General features: G+C 38.1%; 1 protein-coding gene across 4 annotated transcripts in view; it reads left to right on the top strand.

The window, feature by feature from the left end:
• RALGAPB (Ral GTPase activating protein non-catalytic subunit beta) overlaps nucleotides 1-12,911 on the top strand; it is an 88,496-nt gene that overhangs the window by 32,466 nt on the left and 43,119 nt on the right. For all 4 annotated transcript variants that reach the window (XM_007077716.3, XM_007077715.3, XM_042980417.1 and 1 more), the window contains exons 10-15: nucleotides 3,326-3,527; nucleotides 6,583-6,750; nucleotides 7,282-7,396; nucleotides 7,906-8,053; nucleotides 10,175-10,239; nucleotides 11,650-11,779. In XM_007077716.3, the coding sequence (XP_007077778.1) occupies nucleotides 3,326-3,527; nucleotides 6,583-6,750; nucleotides 7,282-7,396; nucleotides 7,906-8,053; nucleotides 10,175-10,239; nucleotides 11,650-11,779 (828 nt within the window). The remainder of the gene's footprint in view (nucleotides 1-3,325; nucleotides 3,528-6,582; nucleotides 6,751-7,281; nucleotides 7,397-7,905; nucleotides 8,054-10,174; nucleotides 10,240-11,649; nucleotides 11,780-12,911) is intronic.

Below are 12,911 nucleotides of genomic sequence, written 5' to 3'. Positions count from 1 at the left end.
AATTTAGGAAGTTTTCCTACCTGTCCTTTTTATGTATGTTCTATGAGGTTTGGCATTTGTCTGGTTTTATTAGACACACTTCAGGTTAGCCACTTTTTGTTGAATCAAATTCCTTTCAGTAGGTGGCCTGGAAGTTCCCTTCATGTCAGCCAGGGTAATAATATTGAGAGAAAGAATTGAAGATTTTGACCAGAAATTTATTCACAAGAAGTGTTTTCTTAGATTCTGACAGCCATTCACTTATTAGTACATATCAAGATCAGAAAATTTCTGCTTCATGAAAGACTCTTACTTCTCAGGTTTTAGTTGAGAGAACTTTATTTCAGGGCCCACTTTCAAAAATACCATTTGCTCTGGAACTAAATAAGACTGGTGGAGAATTAATAACTCAACCCTGATATCTTCATTTAGATTTTATGACAAATTAAACTATTTAGATAAAATCTGATTTATTTTTGTCATCCTACCGTTGTACTTGGAAGTCGTGGCATAGTGTGCAGGATGGGAGCGTAGGGAAGTGCAGAATGTGCTGGTTATTTCTGATAGGTCTTACGGAGAACGATGATAATGGCTAGCGTTTACTGAGCTACAGTTACTACGTGCCCAGGCACCGTGTTATATGCATTAATGAGTGTATTGGTTGTTTGGTAAGAAAGCACTTTTCTGACTGGGGTTGGAAGTAGCTTGAGAGAAAAGGATGCCTCATTTATGCATGTCTAGGGGGAATGTTGGTTCCAAGGATTAAAACTAATATACTGATCATAAAGGTCTCTGCTTTCTCTCAGAAATGCATTCTTAGCTGTTATGAATCATCTCAGAACTAAGGTCTAAGTGAGCATTATACACGTATAATTATCTTAGATGTTCTTACAAATTTTTTAAATGATTTAAAAAGTTGTGAATATGAAGATATTTTCAGGAATATGATTTGAGATCGCGTGTTTGAGTTTACAGATTCCCTTGTTCATTTTCTTCGAATTCAAACCCTTTATATTCTGCCATTTCCATATTTTGTTTACAAGCTTGAAAGTAATGCTTACTTGTGGATAAGTAAATGTACTTAGTAATGACTCAATGAAAACTTAGAAAACCATTTTTGGCTTATATTTTCTTATGTTCATGTGCCATATATTTTGAGTTTTCCGAATCATGTTTATTAATTTGTATTGTATTTGCTAGAACGAATCAGTCATATTTTTAATTTTTATTTTTATTAAGGTGCAATTCTTATGCTGTAACTTTTGGGTATCAAGCTGTTGACTCTAAAGTCCCTGAATCCAGAATGGCTCCACCTCCTGCCTCCTTGGTGGGCTTGCTTAAAGGGAATATGCAAATCTTCTCACTCTCTAGGGAGTTTGTAACAGCTTTGCTCACCCTCTTGTGCCAAAAGATAGAAACCAGAATTCAGATCATATGTGGGCAACAAATTCTTACTTTGAACTCTTAACATTTTCCTTGGTGTGGAAAAGATAGAAGCTCCTCCTCCCCCTGTTGTGTTCAGAGATGAGAAAGGCTGTTACATTACCCAGGAGATAGGAGGTGTCCGGGTATTTCCCTGGATTGGAGTGCTAATGGGTGCTGCTCTTGAAGTCGTGGGGATGGAGGGTTTGGGAATACAAACACTGTTAGTCTGTTTCTAAGTACTGGCTGCCATCAAGGAATTCTGCCATGCAGTTCACCTCTAACTTAAAGTGTTTGCTTCTATGAACTGGTTAGCTTTAGATTGATGTGACATTACACTGTAGTTTGTAAAAGTAACATTGAGCTGGGAAGGGTTAATGAACTAAAATTTTAATGCACGTTATTGGCAGTTCAAAACCTCAATTCTTTGTAGTTGTGTAATTTTCTTCGTTCATTGTTTTGCATGATACAAAACTCATAATTTTGGATCTGAATGCACAATTTCCTGTTTTTGAACTAGCTTGTGGTATCATAAAGCTTTTAATCTAACTTTTAAAAAGCTAAAAAGCTTCTTAACTTATTGTAAAATTTCACCATCTTTAAAGTATTTTATAATTACTGCTGTCCTTTGATTTGTTTCCATTTATTTCTATTATCTTGCAGCATCTTTTATCCAAATTCTTCTTTCTTATAAATCTTGTAAGTAGGAACCAGAAGCTTCTCCTTAATTGCAGTCATGTTTTTATTTTTTTCATAATTCCATTAAAAAATTTGATTGTCATTGTCTCTTGTAGTTTTTGCACTTGGGAAGAAAAATACTTTTCTGTGTTTTGAATGGGGAAGATTGTTGGCAAAAGCAAATTAATCTGCCTGAATCAGTCCCATTATTTCTGTACACTAGTCTGGTCATGTCATGAATTCCAGGACTTTGCACTAACTGTGTTTTGGCTTTTTTTTTTTTTTTTTTTTAAAGCTTTAAGCTTATTTTTATACAGATTTAGTGTTTGATTTGTATGCATTCTGCATGTAGTGTTTTTCAATTGTATTATTGCTGGATAGCTTATTCAGGACAAAAATGGCTCATGGGAAGTTGCATAAAGATTTATGCTTGACTCTGCACTCTATTAAAACTATTATTACAAAATAATTTAAACATTTCACGTAGAGTGATAAAAGATTTCAGAGTGATTTTCAATACACTATGAAATCTTTTGTTAAAAGTAAAAGCAACTTTCAAAGGGCTTCTGTTTCAGTGACAACGAATGACCATGATAATCTTTCTTGCCAATCCAATTTTCTGATTTATCAACCTCAAGTTAGCTGCTGTCTGTGGTTGTTAAAATTCATTCTCATTTTGCTTGGTTGGGCGATTCTTTGGTGTGTGTTTTGGAGTTGGGTGGGTGGTGGGAATGCTCTCTCTTCCTCCCTGCCCATTTCTCATCCTTACTTTGCCCTCTCCCTAAAATATACGAACTGGCATGGGCTTGCCCATTTAATTATAATGTCTGTCTGGGGTAATATGTAAATTGCAGTAGCTGTTTTTCTTAATGTTTAAGCATCATTCTACAGGGAGAGGAAAAAGAATTAATAATAGAAAAGCCAAATTCTTTATTATATATCTGAGACTCTGAGTACAGATATATACAAATGTACTCTGCTGATCAAAAGTTCAGTTGAAAAATGCTTCTAGTAGAATCTGTGAAACTGTTAATATCACTGTAAATTAATTGTTACTATTTTCAAAGAAGATTTCCCAGAGCCCCTTAAAAAAAGAAAAAATTAAGACATAGTTGCCAAACAAGCATTATTGAATTCTATTTCAATAACTATTTAATGACACCAACACTTGATCTTTGTGTCCAGGGTCCCATGAGCCTATTTGCGTATTGACAAATGTAATAACACCCTCCTTTTCTCTCCTCAGCCATTACAACACAAGCTAGCATGGAGTTTCGACGGAAAGGGTCACAAATGTCCACAGACACCATGGTTTCCAATCCTATGTTTGATGCAAGTGAATTTCCTGATAACTATGAAGCAGGAAGAGCTGAGGCTTGTGGGACACTGTGTAGGATTTTTTGTAGCAAGAAGACTGGAGAAGAGATTCTGCCAGCTTATTTATCCAGGTCTTAGAATTTTCTTTTTGTTTCTTTTTCCATTTATATCGTTTTGATAGTGAAACTAATGTAGCATGGCTTGGTAGGCTGAATTGATGAGTAAACATTGGTCTGAAAAACTTGCAAATGTCTGTAAGTAATTGAAACTTTTGCTTGAAGTTCTTCCATTTTGCCTGCCTCATCAAATTTGGTAAATATCCTTAAGATGCTTTTTATTTTAGAAGTATTATTTATTTCATCATATTTGACTTTTATTAATTATGGAGAGATTTGGAAGGATCACGCTAGTTAAATAAACTTTCAGCACAGTGTTAGCCATATACACAGTCCAGAAATGTTAGCTGTGAATCTGGCCTCTGAGGAGCTTATTTTCTCAAGTGAGCAAAGAAAGCCATGGACACAAGTGACAGTGATCCATTAGTAATAGAAGTTGGTAGGAGAGAGGCAGAGGTAAAGTGCTGTGGGCATTCAGAAGAAGAAGCAGTATGTACTTACCCAGGGATTCAGGAAAGACTTATAGAGGATGGGATGATTGTGCTGGACTTAAAAAGGATGGGTAGTATTTAGAGTATGTTAGCAGGTTGGGTAGGGTCCTCTCACTCAAATCTGTGACTTCAGCCATCTGTGTGAATGGCTCTGCCAGCCATTTAGCTGCTCAGGGCAGAAACTAAGAGTCCTTTTAGACTCTTCTTCCACTGTGTCTTTAGATGGTGAACCAACTCCTGCCTTTCTGCTACTTAACCCTCTTTGGAATCTCTCTACTCTGTCTTAACCATGACGCTTCAGACCTTGCCACCTTTTTCCTAGTTTAACTTGTAGTGGCCTCCTATTTTTCTTGACTACATTTTGCTTTCCTCAGCTGACCTTTAGCCTAGCTGCTAAAGTGATCAACGATACCGTTTAGATGGCTTTGTACCTGCTATAGGTTCTCGGGAGAGAGGATTACACTGAATCAGAGGGAACCAAGTGCAGAATCATATAGGCCTGAAACAGGGAACTAATCAGGGAAATCTTAATAATAGGCTCTTGGCTTTTGTTTTTGTTTTAATTTTTTAAAATGTTTATTTATTTTTGAGAGGGAGAGAGACACAGCAGGAGTGGGGGAGAGACAAAGGGAGGGAGACACAGAATCCGAAGTAAGCTCCAGGCTCTGAGCTGTCAGTGCAGAGCCTGATGCGGGGCTCGAACTCATGAACCGTGAGATCATAACCTGAGCTGAAGGCGGACGCTTAACCGACAGAGCCACCAGGCTTTGGCTTTAAGTAACAGGAAACTCCTCTGCTGATCAAAAGTGTGATTTAAGCAAAATAGAAACATGTTATGAGAAATTGTGCATTTAATACATTCTAAGGTCAGGACATGCAGCAGGGCCGCACAAAGGGCAGGGACCAGCAACTAGAAAGTGTTCAAGGAACAAAACAACTTTCTTCCTGTTTCTCTGTCTTCTTGGTCTCCCAGAACTTCCTCATTCTTCTCTTCTCTGCAGATTATTTTCTTAAGTTTCAATGTGCTTCTGAGTTCCCGAATTCCATTGCTTTGGTCTAGGTGATCAGGAGGGCCAGTTAGCATCTCTGAAGCCTAATTTCAGATTCCTGGGAAAAAAGATCTGATTAATCGGGCGTCTACCTCTGGCCTAGTCAGCTATGGCTGTGAGGGTGGGTCACATGGAGTGCTGGAGCTCATCCTTTGTGGTGGGGGCATAGTCTCAGGAGGGAGACTATGGGTTGGGGAGATACCCTGAACAGTACCAATAGTGATAAGGTGGAAGGTTGTTATCATGAGCTTTCTGTCTGGCCCATAAGACTGGATGGATGGTAGTATGACCAACCAAAAGGGCAGATTTGTGAGAGGGCAGATGATGAACTTAGTTATGAACCTGTTGAGTGTGAGATGCCTGTGGGATATTAACAAATAATGAAGTTCCTACTATGTGCCAGACACTCTGCAAATACTGGAGTAATCAGTACATGTTGTCAGTAATCGATAATTGGACATGACCTGCCTTTAGGTATCCACACACTTTTGGCTGACAGATCTGGGCTCAGTTGAGAGGCATGGACTAAAGACTGATTTGATTATATTCTGTGGCTTAAAACCAGGCTAGTACGAGAAGGAGCTTAAGAGAGTGGATGGAGCTTAGCAGCCTGATGGACACCAGTGTAGGAGGCAAGTGGAGTAAGAGGTCTGTTAGAGGAAACAGCTACAGCAGTCAGAGAGGGAAAAGAAGAAGGGAGTATATTAAAGTGGTGAATGAATACTTTAAAAAGGCAGAGTAAGTTGAGACTTGGACATGTCTTTTGGATTTAGCACTTGGGATACTGTTGGTTATTTGCGAATATGGTTTTAACTGAATTCTAGAAAGAGAAGCTAGACTGAAATGTGTTGAGTAGTGACCAGGAGGTGAGGAAGCGGTTTCCAAAGAGTTTTGCAGAGAAAAGAAGTACCTCACGGTAGAAGAGTTTACCAGTATAGTCGCTCTGAATTATAGAAGATTGAATACCTAGTTGATTGGGGGTTAGGGGAGGGGACTAAACGAAGGTAGATGCAGGTATATTCCTAAAAGGAGTTTTATTTCAGACTCCCCTCCATGTCACGGTGAATGCAGGGCTGCATGAGGTTTCTTTCTTTCATCGTCCCCCTGGAAAAGAGGGGGAAGGGAAAAAAGACACAATGCACCCTTTTTTTTTCTTTAGGAATTGGAAGATGTTGCAAAACTTTACTGGCATGGAATTCAGCTCACTAATTCCTCTGGCTTATTAATAATTGCTGTAGCCATTTGTTTTGTTTTGGTTGCTTCATTTGCAGGCACCTATAACTTTGAGTTGCAAGGCTTAAAACTTCAAGAAGGTGTAAGAGACATGAATCTTTTTTTTCTTTTCATTAGGAAAGATATTTTGGTTCTTAGTATATTTGCTTTTGAGTTGTTCTAACTCCAGTAATACCTTTTAAGGATAGAAATAATGAAGAGTGGAAATAGACTTTCAGATGTCTATGTAGAAAATATTAATGATTATGAAAATAATTGATCGGCAGTTTGTTTAAAATTTTTTTCTTGCTTTCCTAGATTTTACATGCTTTTAATTCAAGGTTTGCAGATAAATGATTATGTGTGCCATCCTGTCTTGGCCAGCGTTATTCTAAACTCCCCTCCTTTGTTCTGCTGTGACTTGAAAGGGATTGATGTTGTGGTTCCTTACTTTATTTCAGCTCTTGAAACCATTTTGCCTGACAGGTAAGCTATCATTCTGCACTAGTATGTCACTTGTTGGGTTTGGCCTGGTCTGTTTGGTGCTTCCTCCCCAGTTGCCTAATTTATCCTGTGCTATTGTCTTCATAGCCCAGAGGAACTCAGGTCACATTACATGGGCATAGAACATCCAGATCCATCCACCTCATCCCTGAATTCAATCAGTTCTGATTTGTCCATGGGCATGTTGAATTCTTTTTGGCCTGATCTGGAGGGCTAAGAACAACCCCAGCCCAGAGGTCCTACTTTTATAGAGTAGGTCATACATTTAAAATCAGTCAGTCAGATTCTAGTTTAATTCTGTAACACCTTAACATAGAAATTCACATACACACACTGCAGAAAATAAACTCAGTAGAAAGTAGTTACTGCATTCTTTATGAAACCAAACCCAGTACTTCTATTGTGAAAAATTGACATAATGTATATTTGGCAATAGCTAAAAACATACTTTGGTTTGGAAATACCAAAAGCTTTTTTTTTTCTTTTTTTTTTTCTTTTTTTTTTTTTTGGCAGAGAACTCTCAAAATTCAAAAGCTATGTAAACCCAACAGAATTGAGAAGATCTTCCATTAATATCCTACTTTCTTTGTTGCCCCTCCCTCATCATTTTGGCACAGTCAAATCTGAGGTAACGTTTCATTAAAGTTTTTTATATTCTGCATTCTGTTTTGTGTGCTTCTTCAAGTCAAATTGTATTTTAAAAATGGAACATGAGCTTTTTAAGATTTTTCTCAGGGACTCCTGGCTAGCTCAGTCGGTGGAGCATGCAACTCTTGATCTTGGGGTTGTGAGTTAGAGCCCCACACTGGATGTAGAGATTACCTAAAATAAATAAATCAATAAAATCTTAAAAAAAAAAAAAAAAAGAACCAACTTAGATTATTTCAGTTGAACTGGCAAAGTTGATTTGTTGTGGTATTTCTTCTGTTAGTCAACCAGCATGCCTTGGTCTCCTATTTCAGATGGCACTAACACATGCTGTGTGAGTTAGTGCCACATTAGCCAGCACAGTGGCTAATATTAGTCAGATTGAAAGCCTTTCTTGTTAGACCGACCTCTTTGTCCACTGTAGCGGTTGCCACATGGGCATAGCGCACCACAGCGGTCGATGTTGAATATTATTTGTTTCTTCCATAGGTGGTCCTGGAAGGAAAGTTTAGTAATGATGACAGCTCTTCATATGATAAACCGATAACTTTTTTGTCCCTGAAGTTGAGACTTGTGAATATACTAATAGGTGCCTTGCAAACGGAAACGGACCCCAACAACACTCAAATGATACTAGGTTTGTGTTCACAAAAGTTTTTTTAAGTGAACCCGTATGCTGTTGACACCAGGCATGCTGAGACAGCAGGGGTCAGTGATGGGAACCTAAGCCTAATACAACTCTACTTATTCTGAATCAGAGGCAGAATTGTTTGCTTTTATATATGAAAAAGCTTAAAGGGGGGAGATGAGGGAAGGGGGAAGAATTACAGTTGTCTTAGTGCATCCTTTTTGTTTAGTTTTATTTGTGATATTTTTCTCTTTCCCTCTTGCCTTTCCTCTCTCCTCCTCTCTCCCTTAACCCACTTCCTCCCCTTCCCTCTCTTGTCTTTCCTTCCCTCCCTTCTTACATCTGTGTTTTCCTCTTCCTCCTGCCCATTACGTCCATATGGAAAAAATTTGAGTTGGGTGTAATTCTAGAAGCCATGTAAGAACGCTGCCAGGAGCAAACTGAGGAGGAGCTGTTGCTGTGCTTCCCTCCTTTTTCCTTAATGTTTTCTTTTGGTCCCCTGATCATACTGATTCTCTTTTAAATGGCCACTTATCGTTAACGGCCAGTGACATAAGCGCTCATTATTTTTCAACTTGATTACCACAACTGTCTCTTTGTGTCTTTCGTCGAAGCCGAGAGCATGGTCCTAAGTACAGGCATTCTGAGGACAACACTAAAGAACTGATGGCATGGCTTTTATCCTTGAGCAAGCCCTATTGCAGAAATTAGGATATCCTCAAGGCAGAGCTTGCCTGCCTTGTTCAGTGTCTTCAGTGTTGAGCGAAGAAACCAAAAGGGCAAGAAAGACTTCAGAGGGGGAAGTGGGAGTTAAATTTGATCTTGTAGGGCAGAATTTGAATAGGCAGAAATGAGGTTAGGATTTCATTTCAGGAGAGGAAGTGTCATGACCAAAGAATGGGTGATTGCAGTAGTAGTTGGAGTGAGTGTTCAGAATGTAGTATGTTTTGCAGTGAGAAAGTGGAATAAATAGGGAAGAATAAATTGTTTCCTTTTGGAAAAGACTTGAAGGAACAGAGCTTAAATCTCACTATAAGAGGGCCTCCAAGTTGTAGGGTTTTAGGTTATTCAAATGACATGTCACTTGAAATCAGATAATTTTCTACAGAGTTGATATTTAGTTTTGCCTTAACCCTTGTTCTGAAGAGCTCCCTATGTATATTTCAAGAAAGAGTCAATTGTCACTCTTCCTATAGATTGGGAAAACTATGTCTGTCCCCTCTTTAACCAGATGGACAAGAGCACTCCCACACTGGGATGAGAAGCAGTGTGTTAGGCTCACCATCTTGTTTCTGTCGTAGCCTTTTCTAGAGCTGTAAGTTCTCTGATAGTAAATACATGCAGCTTGCCTTCAGAATGTGCAGCCATGGTCAAGCCCTGAGCCATGTGGCTTTAATCATTCTGAAAAAGCAGTCTGGTATGTGTATGTATATACCCACATACACACACACACACACACACAATGGAGTATTACTTGGCAATCAAAAAGAACGAAATCTTGCCATTTGGAACAACATGGATGGAACTAGAGGGTATTATGCGAAGCAAAATTAGCCAGTCAGAGAAAGACAAATATATGACTTCACTCATATGTGGAATTTAAGATACAAAACAGACGAACATAGGGGAAGGGAAGCAAAAATAATACAAAAACAGGGAGGGGACGAAAACATAAGAGACTCTTAAATATAGAAAACAAACTGAGGGTTGCTAGAGGAGTTATGGGTGGGGGGGTGGCTAAATGGGCAAGGGGCATTGAGGAAGACACTTGGAATGAGCACTGGGTGTTATACGTACGGGATGAGTCACTGGAATCTACTCCTGAAATCATTATTGCACTATATGCTAATTAGCTTGGATGTAAATTAAAAAATTAAAAAGCAGTCTGGTCAGAAAGATATAGCTGTGATTTTTATTTTGTTGTTTTTCTTTTATTTCTAAAAGAACAGAATGTGATTTTAAAGTATTCCATATCTTTCTTAGTTTGTATTACCCTTGAAATTGACATGTTTACATAGTCAGCTAAAATCATATTCCTGTCTCTGCTGTTAATTGAGATATTTCAGCCATTTTAGTATTCTTGTCATATATTTAAATAAAACGCACTTTTTTTTTTTTTTGCTGTTACAGGGGCAATGTTAAATATTGTTCAAGATTCAGCACTTTTAGAAGCCATTGGTTGCCAAATGGAGATGGTAAGAAGCATACCACGTGTAATGTGTCAGGAGAATATCAACATCTGATTTTATGTAAATTGCATTCCAAAATGTCTGTCTTTGTGATTTTTAAAGGCATTTGTAAATTCAGCTCATTGATTCTGAAGGATCTTATTTTAAAATGTGTATTTCGAGGTTTCTTACCTTTTAGTGCTTCCTCAGCCATTAATCAGGTCTTTGAGAGATTCTGCATGAGAGAAATTTCAGATAGATACAGTCTTTATTCCTGGACAGTGTCTGCTTGAAGCTCTTGACTTCTTTTGCTGTGCTGGTGAACTGGCTTGAATAATCTAGGAAAAGCCCTCTATTCTATTATTCCTTCTATGCCTAGTAGATCTAATGCTGGCTGGAAACAAGCATGAGTTTATTCTTTTCCATCTTATCAGCTCTTTTTTTTTTTTAAGTTTATTTATTTTGAGAGAGCGAGAGAATGGGCAGGCGCATGTGAGCAGGAGAGGGGCAGAGAGAGGGAGAGAGAGAGAATCCCAAATGGGCTTTGTGCTGTGAGCCTAAAAAACGGTGAGATAGTGACCTGAGCCAAAATCAACAAACGGACACTTAACCGACTGAGCCACCCAGGCGCCCCCATTAGCTCTTTTACACCCAAAGTTTGAAGGTCCCCCAAAGCATCAATGCTTCCAAATTAAAAATGTTTCCCCTGCCCCCCTACTTCTGGCTTCAGGATATGTGATCCTTGTACCTGGAGTAAAGACAGGAGAGTGGAGAAATTAATAGAGTATACTAGAATGAGATGGGTGTATGTAAGATGGGTGATCAAATTATTATTAAGGAAATTAGATTCATATCCCAGTAGGTAGCTAAAATAATCAACTGATGTGGATATAATGAATTTTGTTTATATGGGGGAAAATGAGAGAAATCTTTAACAGATACCTTTGTCAGCCCCTGTACATACGGAAGTACTAACTGTAATATTTCATTGTTTGTGTTCTATGATGTAACTACATTTGAAAGTTACTGTGGTTTATTTGTGTTTTGTTTTTTTTAAGATTGTATAAATCTTAAAGCGTTCTGAAGTTTTGCTTAGAGGCACTAGGGTGTTTCTTTAAGGACCCAGAGTTATTAGCTCGCGAAATCTAGTGAAGATGGGAAAGGTCCTGAGCTGGCCCTTTGTAAACAGCGGCAAAGAAGACTCCAGAATGGGCAACCATAATCATCAGACCTTTCATACCCTTCAATAGATGGTGTCTGTGCAAAAACACGATAGTTTTAATCCCTTGTCAGTTTTTATCTGTATCAGTTTGTGCTGCTTAAACAGCTACTTAGCCATTCCATTTTATCAACATGGCTTTTAATGACTGACCTCTATTTATACTTGTCAACTTGGGATGTAGACCTCAGATATTTGACTCGTTTTTATTTGACTAGGGTGGTGGAGAAAATCACCTGAAGAGTCATAGTCGCACTAATAGTGGTATTAGTTCAGCAAGTGGTGGAAGCACAGAGCCCACAACTCCTGACAGTGAAAGACCTGCTCAGGCCCTCCTAAGGGATTATGGTAAGCCATGTCTGGTTTTTTGAAATCCAAATTTTATTGAATAAGTTTTAATGCCCAGATATGTAAGACAAAATCCTTTTAAAAAAAATTTTAATGTTATGATTTTTTAAAGGTATTTAAGTATAATAGACTATTAGTCTAAGAGATTTTTATTATTTTTAAATTTTAATTTTATTTTAGAGAGAGAGTGTGAGCAGGGGAGAGGGGCCAAGGGAGGGAGAGAAATTTAAGCAGGCTCCATGCTCAGTGTGGAGCCCGATGTGGAGCTTGATCCCATGACCCTGGGATCATGACCTGAGCTGAAATCAAGAGTCGGATGCTCAACTGCCTGAGCCACCCAGGCGCCTCTAAAAGATTTTTTTAAAAGAAAGCAAATCTTTTAAAATTAGCTCTATAGCTTCTAATAGCTAATTTTGGGTAGTTTATTAGATTTTATAAATGATTATAGTGGGTTGTCAGGGAAACATTTCTGGATTCTGTACCAAGTGTTGGTAATACAGAGTCAAATAGGATGTGCTGTCCCTCAGGCTCTAATGACAGAGTCAGCCAGCACATCAGTTATTGCGGTGTGATAAGGGGAGTGATGAAATATACCTTAGATGGGAACCCACAGGAGAGTGTCTTTGTGTTTAAAAACTATATATCTTACTATAACTGGTTAGATTCTTCAGTCACAAATTTTAAGCAAGAGTAAGGCAGCATTTGCTAGCTGAGCATTCTGTTCAATGATATCCTTTACCCTTGGCAGTTAATTTATGGGTTCTGTGAATTTGTGGGTGCCTTTGTGTTTTTATACATAATTATTCATATTGTATTGAATCCGTGAGTGCCAGTCCAACTTGACTGGAATGAAATCTAGATCCTTACACGTGAATTTAATTTTTTAATCATCTGGAAAATTCATGAGCTTAGGAGTCCAGGCATGTTTTAAGTATCCTCGAGCATGTCAGAGATATCAGGTCATTGTGAGGTTATTCAACAAATTTAAATACAGAATTTATAAAGAAGTTACTTAAAATTGTTATCTTCATTATGTTCATGGATTTAAGTATACTATAGGTGAAAATTTGTTTTTTATGCTTTCTAAAACACTTTTAAACTAAAGAATTTTCTGAATTATTGTATGTGTTCT

The sequence above is a fragment of the Panthera tigris genome, chromosome A3 (genome assembly GCF_018350195.1).
Source record: "Panthera tigris isolate Pti1 chromosome A3, P.tigris_Pti1_mat1.1, whole genome shotgun sequence".
Taxonomy (NCBI): domain Eukaryota; kingdom Metazoa; phylum Chordata; class Mammalia; order Carnivora; family Felidae; genus Panthera; species Panthera tigris.
This window is presented reverse-complemented; position numbering and strand designations above follow the sequence as displayed.